The sequence below is a fragment of the Cervus elaphus genome, chromosome 5 (genome assembly GCF_910594005.1).
Source record: "Cervus elaphus chromosome 5, mCerEla1.1, whole genome shotgun sequence".
Classification (NCBI taxonomy): Eukaryota; Metazoa; Chordata; class Mammalia; order Artiodactyla; family Cervidae; genus Cervus; species Cervus elaphus.
Window position 1 is genome coordinate 106,337,044 of NC_057819.1, and position 13,501 is coordinate 106,350,544.

General features: G+C 61.4%; 2 protein-coding genes across 4 annotated transcripts; one reads left to right on the forward strand and one right to left on the reverse strand.

The window, feature by feature from the left end:
• Nucleotides 1-4,707: 4,707 nt before the first annotated feature.
• MFAP4 (microfibril associated protein 4) lies at nucleotides 4,708-7,538 on the forward strand. The gene is made up of 6 exons (XM_043904008.1): nucleotides 4,708-4,854; nucleotides 5,066-5,144; nucleotides 5,352-5,506; nucleotides 5,927-6,023; nucleotides 6,102-6,284; nucleotides 6,412-7,538. The coding sequence occupies exons 1-6, from the start codon at nucleotides 4,849-4,851 to the stop codon at nucleotides 6,657-6,659; spliced, it is 768 nt and encodes a 255-aa protein (XP_043759943.1). The 5' UTR covers nucleotides 4,708-4,848; the 3' UTR covers nucleotides 6,660-7,538.
• On the reverse strand, nucleotides 7,438-12,738 carry MAPK7 (mitogen-activated protein kinase 7). 3 transcript variants are annotated; one of them, XM_043904007.1, is made up of 6 exons: nucleotides 12,602-12,738; nucleotides 11,124-11,273; nucleotides 9,172-10,250; nucleotides 8,503-9,089; nucleotides 8,041-8,174; nucleotides 7,438-7,895 (listed from the first exon to the last, which is right to left on the reverse strand). In XM_043904007.1, the coding sequence occupies exons 3-6, from the start codon at nucleotides 10,229-10,231 to the stop codon at nucleotides 7,742-7,744; spliced, it is 1,935 nt and encodes a 644-aa protein (XP_043759942.1). In that variant the 5' UTR covers nucleotides 10,232-10,250; nucleotides 11,124-11,273; nucleotides 12,602-12,738; the 3' UTR covers nucleotides 7,438-7,741. The 3 variants fall into 3 exon arrangements, with proteins under 3 accessions (XP_043759942.1, XP_043759941.1, XP_043759940.1); XM_043904006.1 differs by having other exon boundaries at nucleotides 11,108-11,273; XM_043904005.1 differs by lacking the exon at nucleotides 12,602-12,738 and adding an exon at nucleotides 11,878-12,548 and having other exon boundaries at nucleotides 11,108-11,273.
• Between the last annotated feature and the right edge of the window lie 763 nt (nucleotides 12,739-13,501).

Sequence of the window (13,501 nt, forward strand, 5' to 3'; positions counted from 1 at the left end):
AAGCCACACCACCCTTGTTCCAGCCTGCCGGGCTCCCTGTGCTGCGTGCACCCACCCTGGTATCTGCAACCTCCTCACGGCGTTGGGCCCCCAAACCCAGGCTTCTTCTCTGCAGCAGGGGCCAGCGCCTGGGCAGAGAGCTGCTCACCCCCAGCATCAGCACCTCAAGGTTCCCCGGCTGTGGGGGTGGGCAGGGCGGACAGAGTGCCACGGGAAGACTGACGGGAGCAGAGAGGACCTTCAGGGCAGGAAGACTCTTCTATACAGTGCTTTGATGGTGCCTGTGTGTCAGGATGTGATACAGGCCACACAGCGCCAGGCATGACCCCTCACATCAGCCGTGGGCTCCGAGTGATGCTGACCTGAGGCTGTGGGTCTTTTGGGGCTGCTGTTGGGGGGCTGTGCATGTGTCAGGGTGGGTGTGTATGGGAAATCTCTGTACCTTCCTCTCAGTGAACCTAAAAGTGCTCTAAAAAATAAAGTCTATTTTTTTAAAGGAGCAATTATTGAACTGCGCACCTACAGTTGATGGATTTTATGATGTATAAATTATACTCCTGCAATTGAGCAGGGTCCGATGGGGTCTTCCTAGAAAAGACTGCCCCCCACCATGGCCTCTGCCTGCCTCTTGTTTATAGGAAAATTTTAGCCTCCTAGGTCTTCCCTGAATTTCAAAGAATAAATTTCATCAGAGAAGTGAGTAAATGCAGAAACAATGGGAAGAAGACAAGACAAAATAATAATAGTTTAGCCATAGAACAAAGCCCAGGATCTTCGGTTCCTCCTCAGGGAATTGGACTGGATCACGCAGTCTGAACCACGGCCTCTGAGTGCTGCAGAGACTGGACCCCCACCAGGTGGGAGCAGTGCACTGCACACAGCCCACCAGCACGCAGATCCCAGACTGGTGGGACCCAGAGGTGGATGACTGACATTCTGCAAACACCAGGCTGTCCCCTCACTGCCAGTCAATCAGAGAGCGGTGCACAAGCTTATCACACACCCTGTGACCTCTCCCACACCCTGTGTTTAAAAACTCTCCCCCACGGTTACCCCATCCCCCACCATCCCACCTGTCATCACGCTATCCCCTCTGGCTCCAGGAACGCTGACGCTGTGTCTGTCCACTGCCACCGGCACAGGGGTGATGGGCTGGCCTGTGTCCTCCCTCAAACGTTGCCTGCTGAAGCCCTGACCCCACGGTGGGCCTGATGTGACACTCCACAATGCCCGTGGGGCCCCAGGGCCCCACCCCTTCCCCATCAGCCTCCCTCCCAGTGCAGGTGCAGCCTCTGGGGAGGGGCCTGGGATCAGCGGCTCAGCCAGACCCTCCTTCCTTATAGCAGGCAGCCCCTCACTCAGTTGGGGCTGGGCGACACCCACCCAGCCTTCTCCAGCTCAAGCAGAAGGAGCAGTGGCCCCCTGCGGGAGACGAGGAGCCTCATCTTCAGCTGTGGTCCCGGATGCTCTGCAGGCCACCAGGCTTTCAGGACAAAATCAGCATCAGACCTGTATCATCCAGGATCTGGCAGGGAACAAAGGCAGACTTAGCTGCTCTGATTTGTAGAGAATTTCATGAAGGGACTGTCACCCGGCTGTGGGCCTTAAGGAAGGCACCTGGGACCACCCTGGGCTGCAGGGATAAAGGGAGGAGGCAGGTCATCAGGGCCAGTTGGGGGGGGGGTGTTACATGGGAGCCGTCTCGGGGTGGAGAGGGGACACAGCCATTGCCAAACTGAGGTCCTGGCAGGGTGGGCCTGGGAGTACCTCTTCCCCTACGCCCTGCTGGTGCCTCCTAAGGGCCAAATTCAGCCAGCAGCTGGGCCCACGGGGCCAGAGCAGGACAGACAGGTGGAGTACAGTGGGCAGGTGACCTGTGCAAGGCCTGTGGGGCGGGGCCCACAGCAGACAGGCCTGTCCAGTGGGCCCATTGCCCCCATCCCGTCACCCTGAGTTCTCCCACCTCCTGGCAATGCTGGTCAGAGAAGCCCCTCACTTACAGCAAGGGGACTGCCTCAGACTCATAACCAGAATAAATCAGTCAGCGGGGGGCTGAGACCCAAGCTCAGGGCTAGTAGCCCAGGCAGAGCTGATGTGACTCAGCACCTCACCTGCAAAGTTACCGCTGCTCAGCCAGTGACCCAGGAGCAGACATGCTGGGGATGACTGGCACTCCAAGAATGGATTCCCCAGCCTTGGTTTAAATCAACACTTCCCACAGTGGGTCCCAGGGCAGCAGATTAGATCTGCAAAACCAACCAACCACTCCAGGCAAGGGGCCCCCCAAACCCAGGAAGACATGTCCATGCTGGGTGGTCAATAAACACACCCTCTAATGTGTCTCTTCAGGACATCCAAGGGTTTCCATCAGACACCACCTTCAGAAGGAGCGCATGGGGCCAGATTTCTGCCCCTGAAGAGTGCATCTAAACCCCAGCACACCCAACAAGCAGTGCCTGCTTTGCTGACCCACGTGAAGGTTTTAAGAAAAAACTAACAGGCAAAACACAATAGGGACCACCTCACTCCCTAATTACCTCTGTCTTTCCTCTTCTGTTTTTGGTGTGTGTGTTCTGGGTTTCTTCAGGGGCAGGGGGTGGGGCCTAGGCTTATTAGCTGTACTCAGCAGAAGTCTTTGATGCTAGAATTAGGACATGTTTATCAGTATTTTTTTTTAATTTTACATTTTATTAGTTTTGATGACTGATTGTCCCTTATTTTCCTTGCTGTAGCCTGTGCTAAAATTAGCTGAAAGGATAGATGTCTGAGGATTAGATTCAGCTGTGTGTAACAGGAAAGAGCCCAAAGAGGCTTAAACTAGATATAAGTTCCTTTCTCTACAGCATGAAAGAGGCCTGGGGAAGGGCAGTCAGGACTGGCTCTAGATCACACCACGAAGTCCAAGGGACCCAGCTCCCCCCTGATTACCCCCTACCACCCATGGGAGGGGCCTCCTCCTCCCTGTCCAGCCGCTATGCATGAGGACAGGTCAGAGGGCTCAGAGAAGAGCAAAGAGCGGCTGCCTTTGCACCACATCCATGTGCATCTTCTGGGCCAGATTTCAGACATGTGGCCTCAGCAAGGGAGGCTGGACCACTGGGCCAGCTAAGAACCAGGACCTCACTACTCAAGACTAAGGGAAGAATGGCTCTTGAGCGGAAGGCCACCGTCTCTTCCACGGATGAGGATAAAAGCCCCATTTCAGGCAATCTGTTCACAGCAGAACAATTATTACACAATTATTACATTTATGATGATGAGGGTGAGTATTCACTACTCAGTTACAACTGTGGGCCCTGCGCCAGGCACCTGGTGTCTGTTACCCAACCATAGGCCTCTGAAGGACAGACTATTACCACCCTTGTTCTACACAGGAGCTAACCAAGGCACAGAGAGGCTAGGGAACCTGTCCAAAGTCGCCCAGCTAACAGGTGGCACAACTGGACTGGAGTGCAGGCAGACTGGCTCCAGGTTCCCCAGGATACACACAGCTATGAAGAGAAAACTGTCATCAGCTATCACAAACTCGAGGGGCCAGGACTCAGGAGGGAGAAGGGGCCAGGGCCAGCGCTGCTCTTACTTTGAGCCTTTGCACATCTCATCTGCTCAACCAACACTCTTCCTCAACACACGTGACGTGCGCGATGAAGCGCTGTCTGGTACCTGCATTTGCCACTCCGTGGGTAGCCAACACACGGCAGGTGCTCAGATGTCTGACCACGAGTGGGCCGCAACACCAGCCCACCAACGCTCAAGGCCAAGTAAGGAGCTGGCAGGTGGCCCCTCGGGGAGCAGAGCAGGCTCAGCTGTGGCCTCCTCGGGACAACCCTGGTGTGGCTGCGCTGCACTTTGGGGGCACAAGCAGCCATTGAGGTCCTCCAGGTGGGTCAGTCACACTTAACTCTCTTCTCAAGTGCAAGATGAGAAGCCCAGCCTCAGCCCTGAGGCCACAGGGGGGCCTGGAGGGGGTTGGGGGGGAGGTGGCAGGGTGGCCCCCAGGGAAGACTGAGCAGAGGCCGGAGCGCTGAGGGAGGGCGCCCCAGAGGCAGAGATGGAGGCTCAGGAGGCAGGACAGGAGGAGGTGGGCTTCAGGGCTGAGGAAACCGACTGAGAGGGGCCGGGAGAGCCTAAGGTGGGACGGGCCCAGTGAAGGCATTTGGAAGATGGGGTTGGGGCAAGAGAAAGAAAAACAGAGGAGGCCTGTGTGAGAGGGGGAGGGAGGGGGACTGCTGCAGGGGGCTGGAGAGGGGCCCTGGCTTGGGCTGGCAGACAGCACTTGGACGCCTGTGGCCTGTGCTCACAGCTCAGCAATGTCCCAGCCCTGCCAGGAGACGCCCGGCCCCATCCCCGGCCCTGGCGCGGCCCCCACATCAGGAGCTCTGGAGCTACCCCCCACCCCACCTCTGCTCCCCAGAATGGGCCTCCCCTCCCCAGAACCGAGACATACCCCCACACCCTCACCCCAACCTTCCCCTGAACAAAGACAACGGCTAATGAAACCCAGGCCAGGGAAGGAGAGGGATAAAATAAACAGACGTGAGCAGGGGGGCCGTCAGGAAGCAGGGCAGGGGCTGGGGGTGCCGGCGGAGGGGTCCGGGGGTGTCTGTGGGGCGTGGACGTCGTCTGCGCTTTGCGCAGACAGGCCTAATGAGATCCAGGTGGTCCCTTGGCCCAGGCCCGCCCCGGCCCCCGACAGCGTAAGTGGAGCGGGGGAGGGGAAGGGGCACTGCAGCCGTGGGGCGGGGCCGGGAGGCTGGCCGGGGGCCCAGCACATAACTCTGGGCGGACACAGTCTGGGACAGCAGACACCCAGCCGCTCGGAGCCCAGCTCGGAGCCCAGCTCACAGCATGGAGGTAGGGGGCCGGGAAGGGGGCCGTGTGGGCTGAGCCCACCGTGCGCAGAGGGTCCTCACGGACAGTCGGGGGCTGTCACGAGCCTGTCCCAGAGGAGGTGGGGGTGGCAGGGCAGACCAGGGGTTCCTGGCGGGGCTGGCTCCTGTGAGGGGCAAGTGCAGGGAGATGGGGGCTCCGGGGCGGGGCGCTGACCCTGCTCTCCGGTCGCCAGGCCCTCCTGGTCCTGCCGCTGCTGCTACTGCTCTCCGCCGGCCCCTGCGCACCTCAGCTCCTAGGGATCCGGGGAGATGGTAAGCTGCCTCGCTCCTGGCCCACAGGCTGGGTGACAGGCTGGGCGAGGGGCTGTCCCGGGCACTCACAGCTGGGGGTGGGGCTGGCTTAACCTGTTAAGATGGGGCGGGTGGGCCGGCCAGTCGGCACCCCGGCCTAGGGAGGGAGGCAAGCATGGGGCGCGGAGGTGTCCGTCACCTCAGGCCCCTTCTCCTCACCTGCCCCAGCTCTGGAGAAGTCGTGCCTCCAGCTGCCCCTGGACTGTGACGACATCTACTCCCAGGGCTACCAGGCGGACGGCGTGTACCTCATCTACCCCTCAGGCCCCAGCGTGCCTGTGCCTGTCTTCTGCGACATGACCACGGAGGGCGGGAAGTGGACGGTGAGTGGAAGGGGGATGGGGGACCCATCACGTGGCTGTGAGCCTAGGACGATGCTCACAGCAGTGTGTGGAGCGCCGCCACCCCCAAACCCTAGGCACCTAAGGTAGGTTAGGGGCTGCATTGCATTGCATTACATCATAACCTTGGGAGCAAGGTGCCCCTTACAAATGATGGTCTGGAGCCCAGAGAGATGCAGTAACTTGCCCAAGTCACACAGCCAGTGCTAGACTCCACCCCAGGTGCCTCAACTCCAGCCCACCAGCTCCCTCTACCTGCTCTTGCCCCTGGGGCCAGCACGCACCTCCTCTTGGCCCCCACTCGGTCCTTTCACAAACCACCTTAGCCTCACAGGGTCCATGCCCGGGTGAGGGCACTGCCCCTGGCCCCTCAGGCATCTAGGCCCACCCCCTCTGCTCCAGGTTTTCCAGAAGAGATTCAACGGCTCAGTGAGCTTCTTCCGGGGCTGGAACGACTACAAGCTGGGCTTTGGCCGGGCTGACGGGGAGTACTGGCTGGGTAAGGCAGGGCCCAGTGGGCTGGGGGCCCCTGGAGCCAGGTCCCCGCTGACCAGCCAACTGCACCCCCTCTTCCCAGGGCTGCAGAACATGCATCTGCTGACACTGAAGCAGAAGTACGAGCTGCGGGTAGACCTGGAGGACTTTGAGAACAACACAGCCTTCGCCAAGTACGCCGACTTCTCCATCTCACCCAACGCCGTCAGTGCGGAAGAGGACGGCTACACCCTTTATGTGTCGGGCTTTGAGGATGGCGGGGCAGGTACACTCCACCAGCTGTGTGGGGCTGAGGATGGGGAAGGGCACTGGGCTCACCGCACATCTGGCTCGGGGGGCCCTCCCAGGCCGCCCTCCTGCCTCAGCTGCTCCGTGCCCCTCCCCTCTGCCAGGCGACTCACTGTCCTACCACAGTGGCCAGAAGTTCTCCACCTTCGACCGAGACCAGGACCTCTTCGTGCAGAACTGCGCAGCGCTCTCCTCAGGTGCCTTCTGGTTCCGCAGCTGTCACTTCGCCAACCTCAACGGCTTCTACCTGGGTGGCTCCCACCTCTCCTACGCCAATGGCATCAACTGGGCCCAGTGGAAGGGCTTCTACTACTCGCTCAAGCGCACCGAGATGAAGATCCGCCGGGCCTGAGGGGCTGGCCCCCTCGCGGCCCGCTGCCCCTGCCCCCATCCCACCTGGCCCCACCGGCAGCTCTGCTGCTCTCAGCACCGCCTCGGCTAGGCCCCCATGGCTCCAGCCGGACATCCCCATCACATCCCTGGCATCCACCTCTTGGCCAGGCCCCTGCTCCCTGCCATCCGAGGCTATGCTGCCGCAGCATCCCAAACCTCCAAAAGGCTCCGCGGTCCAGCCCGGACTTGGACCCTGTCCCGAAGGACACGGGGCTGTGTCCCCCGTGTCCAGCTTCCTGACTGCGGCTTCTGGCGGCCGAGCCTGTAGACCTCTCCTGGCATCTGCCAGGCCACCCACGTGTGGCCACTGCTGCCACACCCCAGCAGTCCCACTGGCCGGCCCATCACCTTCCTCCCACCCCCGTGTTCCCCAGGGGTGAGCACCACGGCCCGGCCCCATTGCACTCATGCTCAGCGGCCCCCTGCCTGCCTGACCCAGGCACCTGAAACACAACACCCAAACTGTATTTCACCACAGCTCCCACAGGCCACCCTAAAATGCCACAGCCAAAGGCGGGCACACATGTGAGGTCCCCCCACCCGCCCCGGGGGTGAGTGTGACCGTGCGAGGGTCAGAGGACCGCCTCTGTGGGGCTGGGAGCAGGTGGGAGTGGAGGTCTCAATAAACCTCAGGACCTGAACGAACAGGCCTTACTGCTGTGCACGCGGATACCCTTGCCTGCCCCCATGACGGCACACTGTCCTCGACTCCGAAAACACACCCCGGAGACAGGCACTAGAGGAGACCTTGTATTTCACAGGCAACCTTCTGAGGGCAAAAAAACTGTGTCATCATAATAATGTAATAATAATAATAAAATTACGATACTGAAAAGAATCACTTGGGGGAGGGGCTCCCCCTCTTGGCGTGGCTTGTGCTGGCTCAGGTGGCTGCCTAAGGCCACAAGGTGGGTCTGAGATGAAGCTGCAGAATTATCTGAGCTGATTCCCCGACTGGGTGCAGGCCTCCGGCCCTTGGGGATGGTCCTGCAGATCTTGGAGCTGGGTCTGCCCCTAGCAGCAAGGCACAGACTGCAGGCCTCAGGGCTCCTGGAGGTCAGGCAGGTCGGCCAGCAGCATGGGGGAGTCCATCTGGATCTCACGCTGCAGGGACTCAATGTCGGCAGGGTTCATGCCGTGGCCCTCGAGCCAGTCAGCGAGCAGGGAGGCTGAGAGTGAGGCTGAGTCTGCCTGGCTGTGGGTATGGCGGGGAGAGGGGGTGAGAGGCTCCTCCTGCAGGGGGATCCCCAACCGACAGCCCTACCAGACCCAGAGACCCACCGGACCCAGAGCCCCACTGGACCCACAGCCCAACTCGAAAGGTCAGACCCAGCTCTTACCCGTCCTGTGGCCCGTCAGCCACACCCATGTCAAAAGATTGGTTTAGGAATTCCTCCAGGTCAAAGCCAACACCATAGCCAGCTCCACTGCCCTTGGGGGTGCCCGAGAACACGGGGGGCAAAGGGTCCTCCACCTGCAGGAAATGACAGCAGCTCACAATGCAGGCACCATCTAGAGCCGACTGAGGTTGGCAGGGCGCCCCACCATGACACAGCCCCACCCATGACCGGGCCTGGACAGCAGCGGTGACAGCGCCAGCCTCGACAAACCCTGAGCATGGGCTGGGGTCTCCAACAATCTGCTCATCAGCATTAGGCTCTTTCTGCGAGTGAGGGGCAGGTGAGGGGAGCTCAGCTCTCCTGGCACCAGGACACACACGACCTCTTCTGGCCTCAACAACCTCAGAGCCCACCTCCCCCGCATTAGACCCAGGCATCCCTACGACCAGGCCTCTCCCTCACCTGCGACTTGGACAGCTGCTGGGTCACCAGGGTGACGTCAGGTGACTCTGATGTGGAGGGCTGTGGGGCACCCCCAGGGTCTGGAGGGGGTGGGCCAGAGGGGAAGTAAGGCAGAACACTCAGGGCACTGGGGCCGGGCAGCCCAGGGGGCGGCACCAGCGGCTGGGGGGCCAGAAGGTCGGAGGCGGTGGTGGTCTGGGGGGCAGCAGGGCCAGCTGCAGGTGCAGGGGGTGGGCAGGCCGGCTGTGGCAGGGGCCCAGTGGGCTGGGTGGCAGGGCCAGCAGGAGGGCTGGGGGGCCGGGCTATGGGGGGTGTGGGCGCAGGGGCGGGGGGCTGGGCCATGCGAGTCCAACGCTCCAGCAGGCTTCGATCGTTGTCACTGAGCACCAGCCCAGCCAGGGGGTCGGCGGACGGGCCCCCCGAGACCCCTGCACCCCGCTCCTTGCGCTCGCGCTCCTGCCGCCTCTTTTCCCGCTCCTTGGCCCGCTCCTGACGCCGTCGGCGTTTCTCCTCCCGCTCCCGCTGGCGCTCCTGGGCGGTCACTGGTTTCCGAGGCTCAGGAGCTTCCAGGGGGGCACTGGGGCCATCTGTGGGGAGGATGGGCAGGTGAAGGTAAGAGCCTGTCCAGTCAGGGGGTCCCCCTCTGCTCCCCACTCCCCAGATAGGCACCTCGGAGCCGGCTCCGCAAGGACTTGAGCAAGGCAGCCTTGAGGGCAGCCTTGGTGTTGTCTGAGATGGCCCCCTCCTTCTTTGGAGGGGCTGGTTCACTGGCTGGTGGGGGCGGCTGCAGGGTCAGATCGATGGTGTCAGGCGCAGGGCCGGGACATGGCAGTGGAGCTGGAGGAGGGGACTCCATGGCGCAGTCTGCACTCGGAGCCCAGGGGCTGGGCATTTCCACATCAGGGCAGCCGGGCTCACTGGCCACAGGCTGCAGGGAAGGCTGGAAGCGGATCTGCTGGCGGATGCCCTCGCGCCGTGCGTGGAAGTCCTCGATCTCTGCCACGATGGCCTCCTTAATGCGCTCCCGCGTGAGGGCTTCGCGGTCAAAGGCAAAGTCAAAGGGTGGGGCACAGTCAGGCTCATCGTCAGGGTCATGGTACTTGGCCAGAAAGGGGTGGCGGAGGGCGGCAGCTGCAGAGACACGGGCGCTGGGCTCGAAACGTAGCATGCGCCCCAGTAGGGAGAGCGCCTGGCGGTCGGCACCCGGGTACACCGTCTCCCAGGGCACAGGCTGGCGCGGTGGCAGGCTCTGGATATAGGCCCGCACCCTCTCAGCTCCCACAGCCTGAATCACGGCCGGCGATGGGGTACCCAGCACCGTCATGATCAGCTGCAGCTGGTGCACGTAGTTTTTGCCTGGGAAGAGCTGGCGCCGGGCCAGCATCTCCCCAAAGATGCAGCCCACAGACCACAGGTCGATGGCCTGCGTGTACTCGTGCAGCGAGAGCATGAGCTCGGGGGCGCGGTACCAGCGCGTGGCCACATACTCGGTCATGAAGTACTGGTGCTCAGCGGGTGAGGTGCACAGGCCACGGGCCATGCCAAAGTCCCCAATCTTGAGCTCGCAGTTCTCGTTCACCAGCAGGTTGGAGGGCTTGAGGTCGCGGTGGATGACCTGAGCCGAGTGCATGTACTTGAGGCCCCGCAGCAGCTGGTACAGGAAGTAGCGCACATGTTCCAGTGTCAGCGGCTGTGAGGAGTGGATGATCTGGTGCAGGTCGCTCTCCATCAGGTCCAGGACCACATAGCTAAGGGGCAGGGGAGAGACGCAGGCTGTCTTGCCCAAACTCCAACCCCACTGTTACCATGCCCTTCCAGCTCCAGACAGGTCAAGGTCTTACTCTTGGACTCTGTAGGGTCTGCCCGCATGGTATCAAGATTCTCTACAACTTTTCCATGGACTCAAGTGAAATCACTTTTCTCTCCAGGCCTAGCTTTTCTCATCAGAGAAAAGATGAGGCTGGACTAGACCAGTCTGGCCCCCGGGGTTTAGTTGGGGGCCTGCTCCGCTGTGTGGTAGTGGCTGCTTGAAAGGCTATGATGAATATTTAAAGCCTTCTGCAATCTGCAGGACAGTGTTCTGTGACTGACTAGTGACGTCTGCTACTGGAATAGGAAAGAACAGACACAGGATGAATATCCTACATTCGCCATGCTATATACTGAGATTCTGGGCTTCCCAGGTGGCACTAGCAATAAAGAACCCACCTGCCAATGCAGGAGACGTGGGTTCGATCTCTGAGTCTGGAAAGATCTCCTGGAGGAGGGCATGGGAACCCACTTGAGCATCCTTGCCTGGAGAATCCCCATGGACAGAGGAACCTGGCAAGCTACAGTCCACAGGGTCGCAAAGAGTCAAGACATGACTGAAGCGACTTAGCATGCACACATACTGAGATTCTATAAAACTGTCACTTCTACAGTTTCTTTGAGGAAATCATAGGTGTCCCTGGCAAACCCTTAGGGAGCACTGGTCCTGGAGTCGTGGGAATTTCCCCAGCCTACCCTCCATTAGGTTCAGCTGCCCTTCCAGAACTTCAGCAGAATGGCTCCAGCCTTCAGAAAAGGTGCCAACTCTGCCTCCCTCCCTATCCCCGCTCCTTACACAGATTTGAACTCGCCATAGGGTACAGTGGGCCTCAGGATGTCCTTTATGGCAATGATGTTGTCGTGCTTGAAGTGCTTGAGGATCTTCAGCTCTCTGAGGGTCCGTTTGGCATTGGTCACCACGTCAAAAGCGTTAGGGATCTTCTTAATGGCCACCTGCTGGCCTGAGGAACAGGGGAAAAGCAGATGCCACCTGGGATAGCTGGTGAGCTGCAGAGTAGCACATGGCCTCTTTCGATATCCTATGCATGTGACAACAGCTACCACAGAGGACCTACTATGTGCCGGATCCTGTGCTGAGCACAGTAGGTACATGACCACATCTCCCTTTTCACCTCTGTCCCGAGGCAGGTACTCACAGCTCAAAGTCACAGACTTAAGAGACCTGGGCACAGTAATTTGTTGGGCACACTGCACAGATAGTTAGTGGTACCTCCCTACACTCTGCGTCTCAGGCCTCTTCACCCCACCACCAACCCGATGCCCGCTGTTTGCTCCAGAACACACTCCGGGGAACCTCCATTCTGATCTCACCCGGACTGTCACCTTTCTAAGGAGGAAGCAGACTGCTGTGCTGGCAGAACCACCAGAGTTTCTAGAGACCAGAGCCCAACACAGAGGTCGGCCCCCAGACAGCACCCAACCCCTGCTTGCTGACTTGACTGAGATTTCACATCCCAGCTTCCCTGCTGGCTGCTGGGGACACGGCGGGTCCCACCCCCCGGGACCTGATTCCCACACATGCGAGCGGCCGGGAGGGTCGCTCACCGGTGAGGCGGCGGCGCGCGGAGGACACCACCCCGTAGGCCCCGTTGCCAATAGTCTCGATGATCTCGTACTCGTCCCCCACGTCGAAAGTCACGTCGAAGGACCGCGCCTTCAGCAGGGCCAGGTTCTTGGCCGCCACTGAGGCGGCGGTGCCAACGGGTTCCGCCTTCACCGGCCCGGGGGGCTCCCCGGAGCCGTCCTCACCGTCGTCCTCCTTCAGGGGCTCGGCCATGGCGTCTGCGTGGACACGCGGGCGAGGAGGGGCCCGACCCCGAACTCAGGGGCCCCTCGGAGGCTCCAGACCCGCAGGCCGAGCGGTACACGCAGCCCGCGTCCCGCACGCTCTGGAGCCCCCAGCTCAACCCCGCGCAGGACGCGGGGTCGGCGGTGGGGGAGGCGCCGCGAGGCGCGGTCCAGGAAGAAAGCGAGGGGCGGGGCGCCCGCTCTTCTTGGTCCTCACTAGGCGGATGGTGCCTCACCCCGACGTCGCCCGGGCCCTCGACGCCGCCCGGGCGTCCAGTCCCCGGGTCGGGGTTGGGGGGGGTGGGACCCGAATACCCGCTCCCTCAGTGGGTCTGGCCGCCGCCACCACCTCAGCGGAACGCTCAACTCCGGGTCTCCCGCCCCGCCCCTTAAGACCACGCCCCTCAGCCTCTGACCAATCCCTGAGCGGCTTTTGCTGAGGTGCCCACCCCTTCCACTTGCTCCTCCAATCTGCGTCTACCTTCCGAGGATGCCACGCCTTCACCCGCGCCCGCGCCGTGGTCCAGTCTCCAGGAGGGAACCACCCAACCCGCGCTCTGCGTTTAGCCGGGGCGCGGCCGCCTGGCTCAGTCTTCGGACGCAGGCGCGCCAGCAGCCCCCGCCGCCGCGAGACTGCGAGGCACCGCCTCCTGCGTGCGTGCGCGCGCATCCGCTCCGATCTTCCAGGTCCTCTCAGGTCAGTTGCTGGTGGCCTCGGGATCTTGGAGGGCTGAGGTTACCGGTTGCTACCATCACTCAGTCCCGCTCCTTTAGGCCCTTCTTCCCTTATCAGCCCCTATCAGCCCGGGGATTGCGTCCCCCATTTTCCCGATGGGCCCCGGGAGCCTGGCGCTTGGGAATGCGTGGTCCCAGGTAGACGGTGATCCGTCACATTCAACCACAGAGATCCCAGTCCTCCGGGTTCTAGAGCGTCGGCCTGAAGCCGCCCTGACTTCCGGTATTTGGTCCTGTCAGCTCAGCTTCCGGCGCCCCGGGCTTCGGCCAGCGCTTCGCCAGCCTCGGCCATGAACCTTTCGTGGGGCGGCTCCGTCCAGCGACTCCCGCGCTGTGACTGCAGGGCAGCGGGCAGGGCCACAGGGTCAGCTGCGCCTGGAGGAGGCAGAGCTCCGCCGGAGCCAGTGCCCTGCGGATCTTCAGGGCCCGCGTTCGACCTCGCAGCGAGTGCGCGCCCAGCGCTGACCCTCTGCGTCCCGAAGAGGCTTGGGGGAGGTCGTGTCTTCTCCAGTGACAGATGAGAAAGAGCCGGGGGGGGGGGTGGAGCCCAGGAGTTAGTCCTGAAGGCCCTAGGGAGGGTCCATCCCTTAGACCGGAAAGGAATTTTGTTTACATTCCCCACTGTTGTGGTGGTTTATTTTTTACT

Excerpts from the sequence above, each read along its gene's own strand:
- MFAP4 (XM_043904008.1), top strand. Across the intron at positions 5,145-5,351 it reads CCTAGGGATCCGGGGAGATG|CTCTGGAGAAGTCGTGCCTC; the intron begins GTAAGCTGCCTC and ends CACCTGCCCCAG. Across the intron at positions 6,285-6,411 it reads CTTTGAGGATGGCGGGGCAG|GCGACTCACTGTCCTACCAC; the intron begins GTACACTCCACC and ends CCCCTCTGCCAG.
- MAPK7 (XM_043904005.1), bottom strand. The coding sequence starts at position 12,109 with ATGGCCGAGCCCCTGAAGGAGGACGACGGTGAGGACGGCTCCGGGGAG. Across the intron at positions 11,274-11,877 it reads CGCGCGCCGCCGCCTCACCG|GCCAGCAGGTGGCCATTAAG; the intron begins GTGAGCGACCCT and ends CCTGTTCCTCAG. Across the intron at positions 10,251-11,107 it reads TATGGCGAGTTCAAATCTGT|CTATGTGGTCCTGGACCTGA; the intron begins GTAAGGAGCGGG and ends CCTGCCCCTTAG.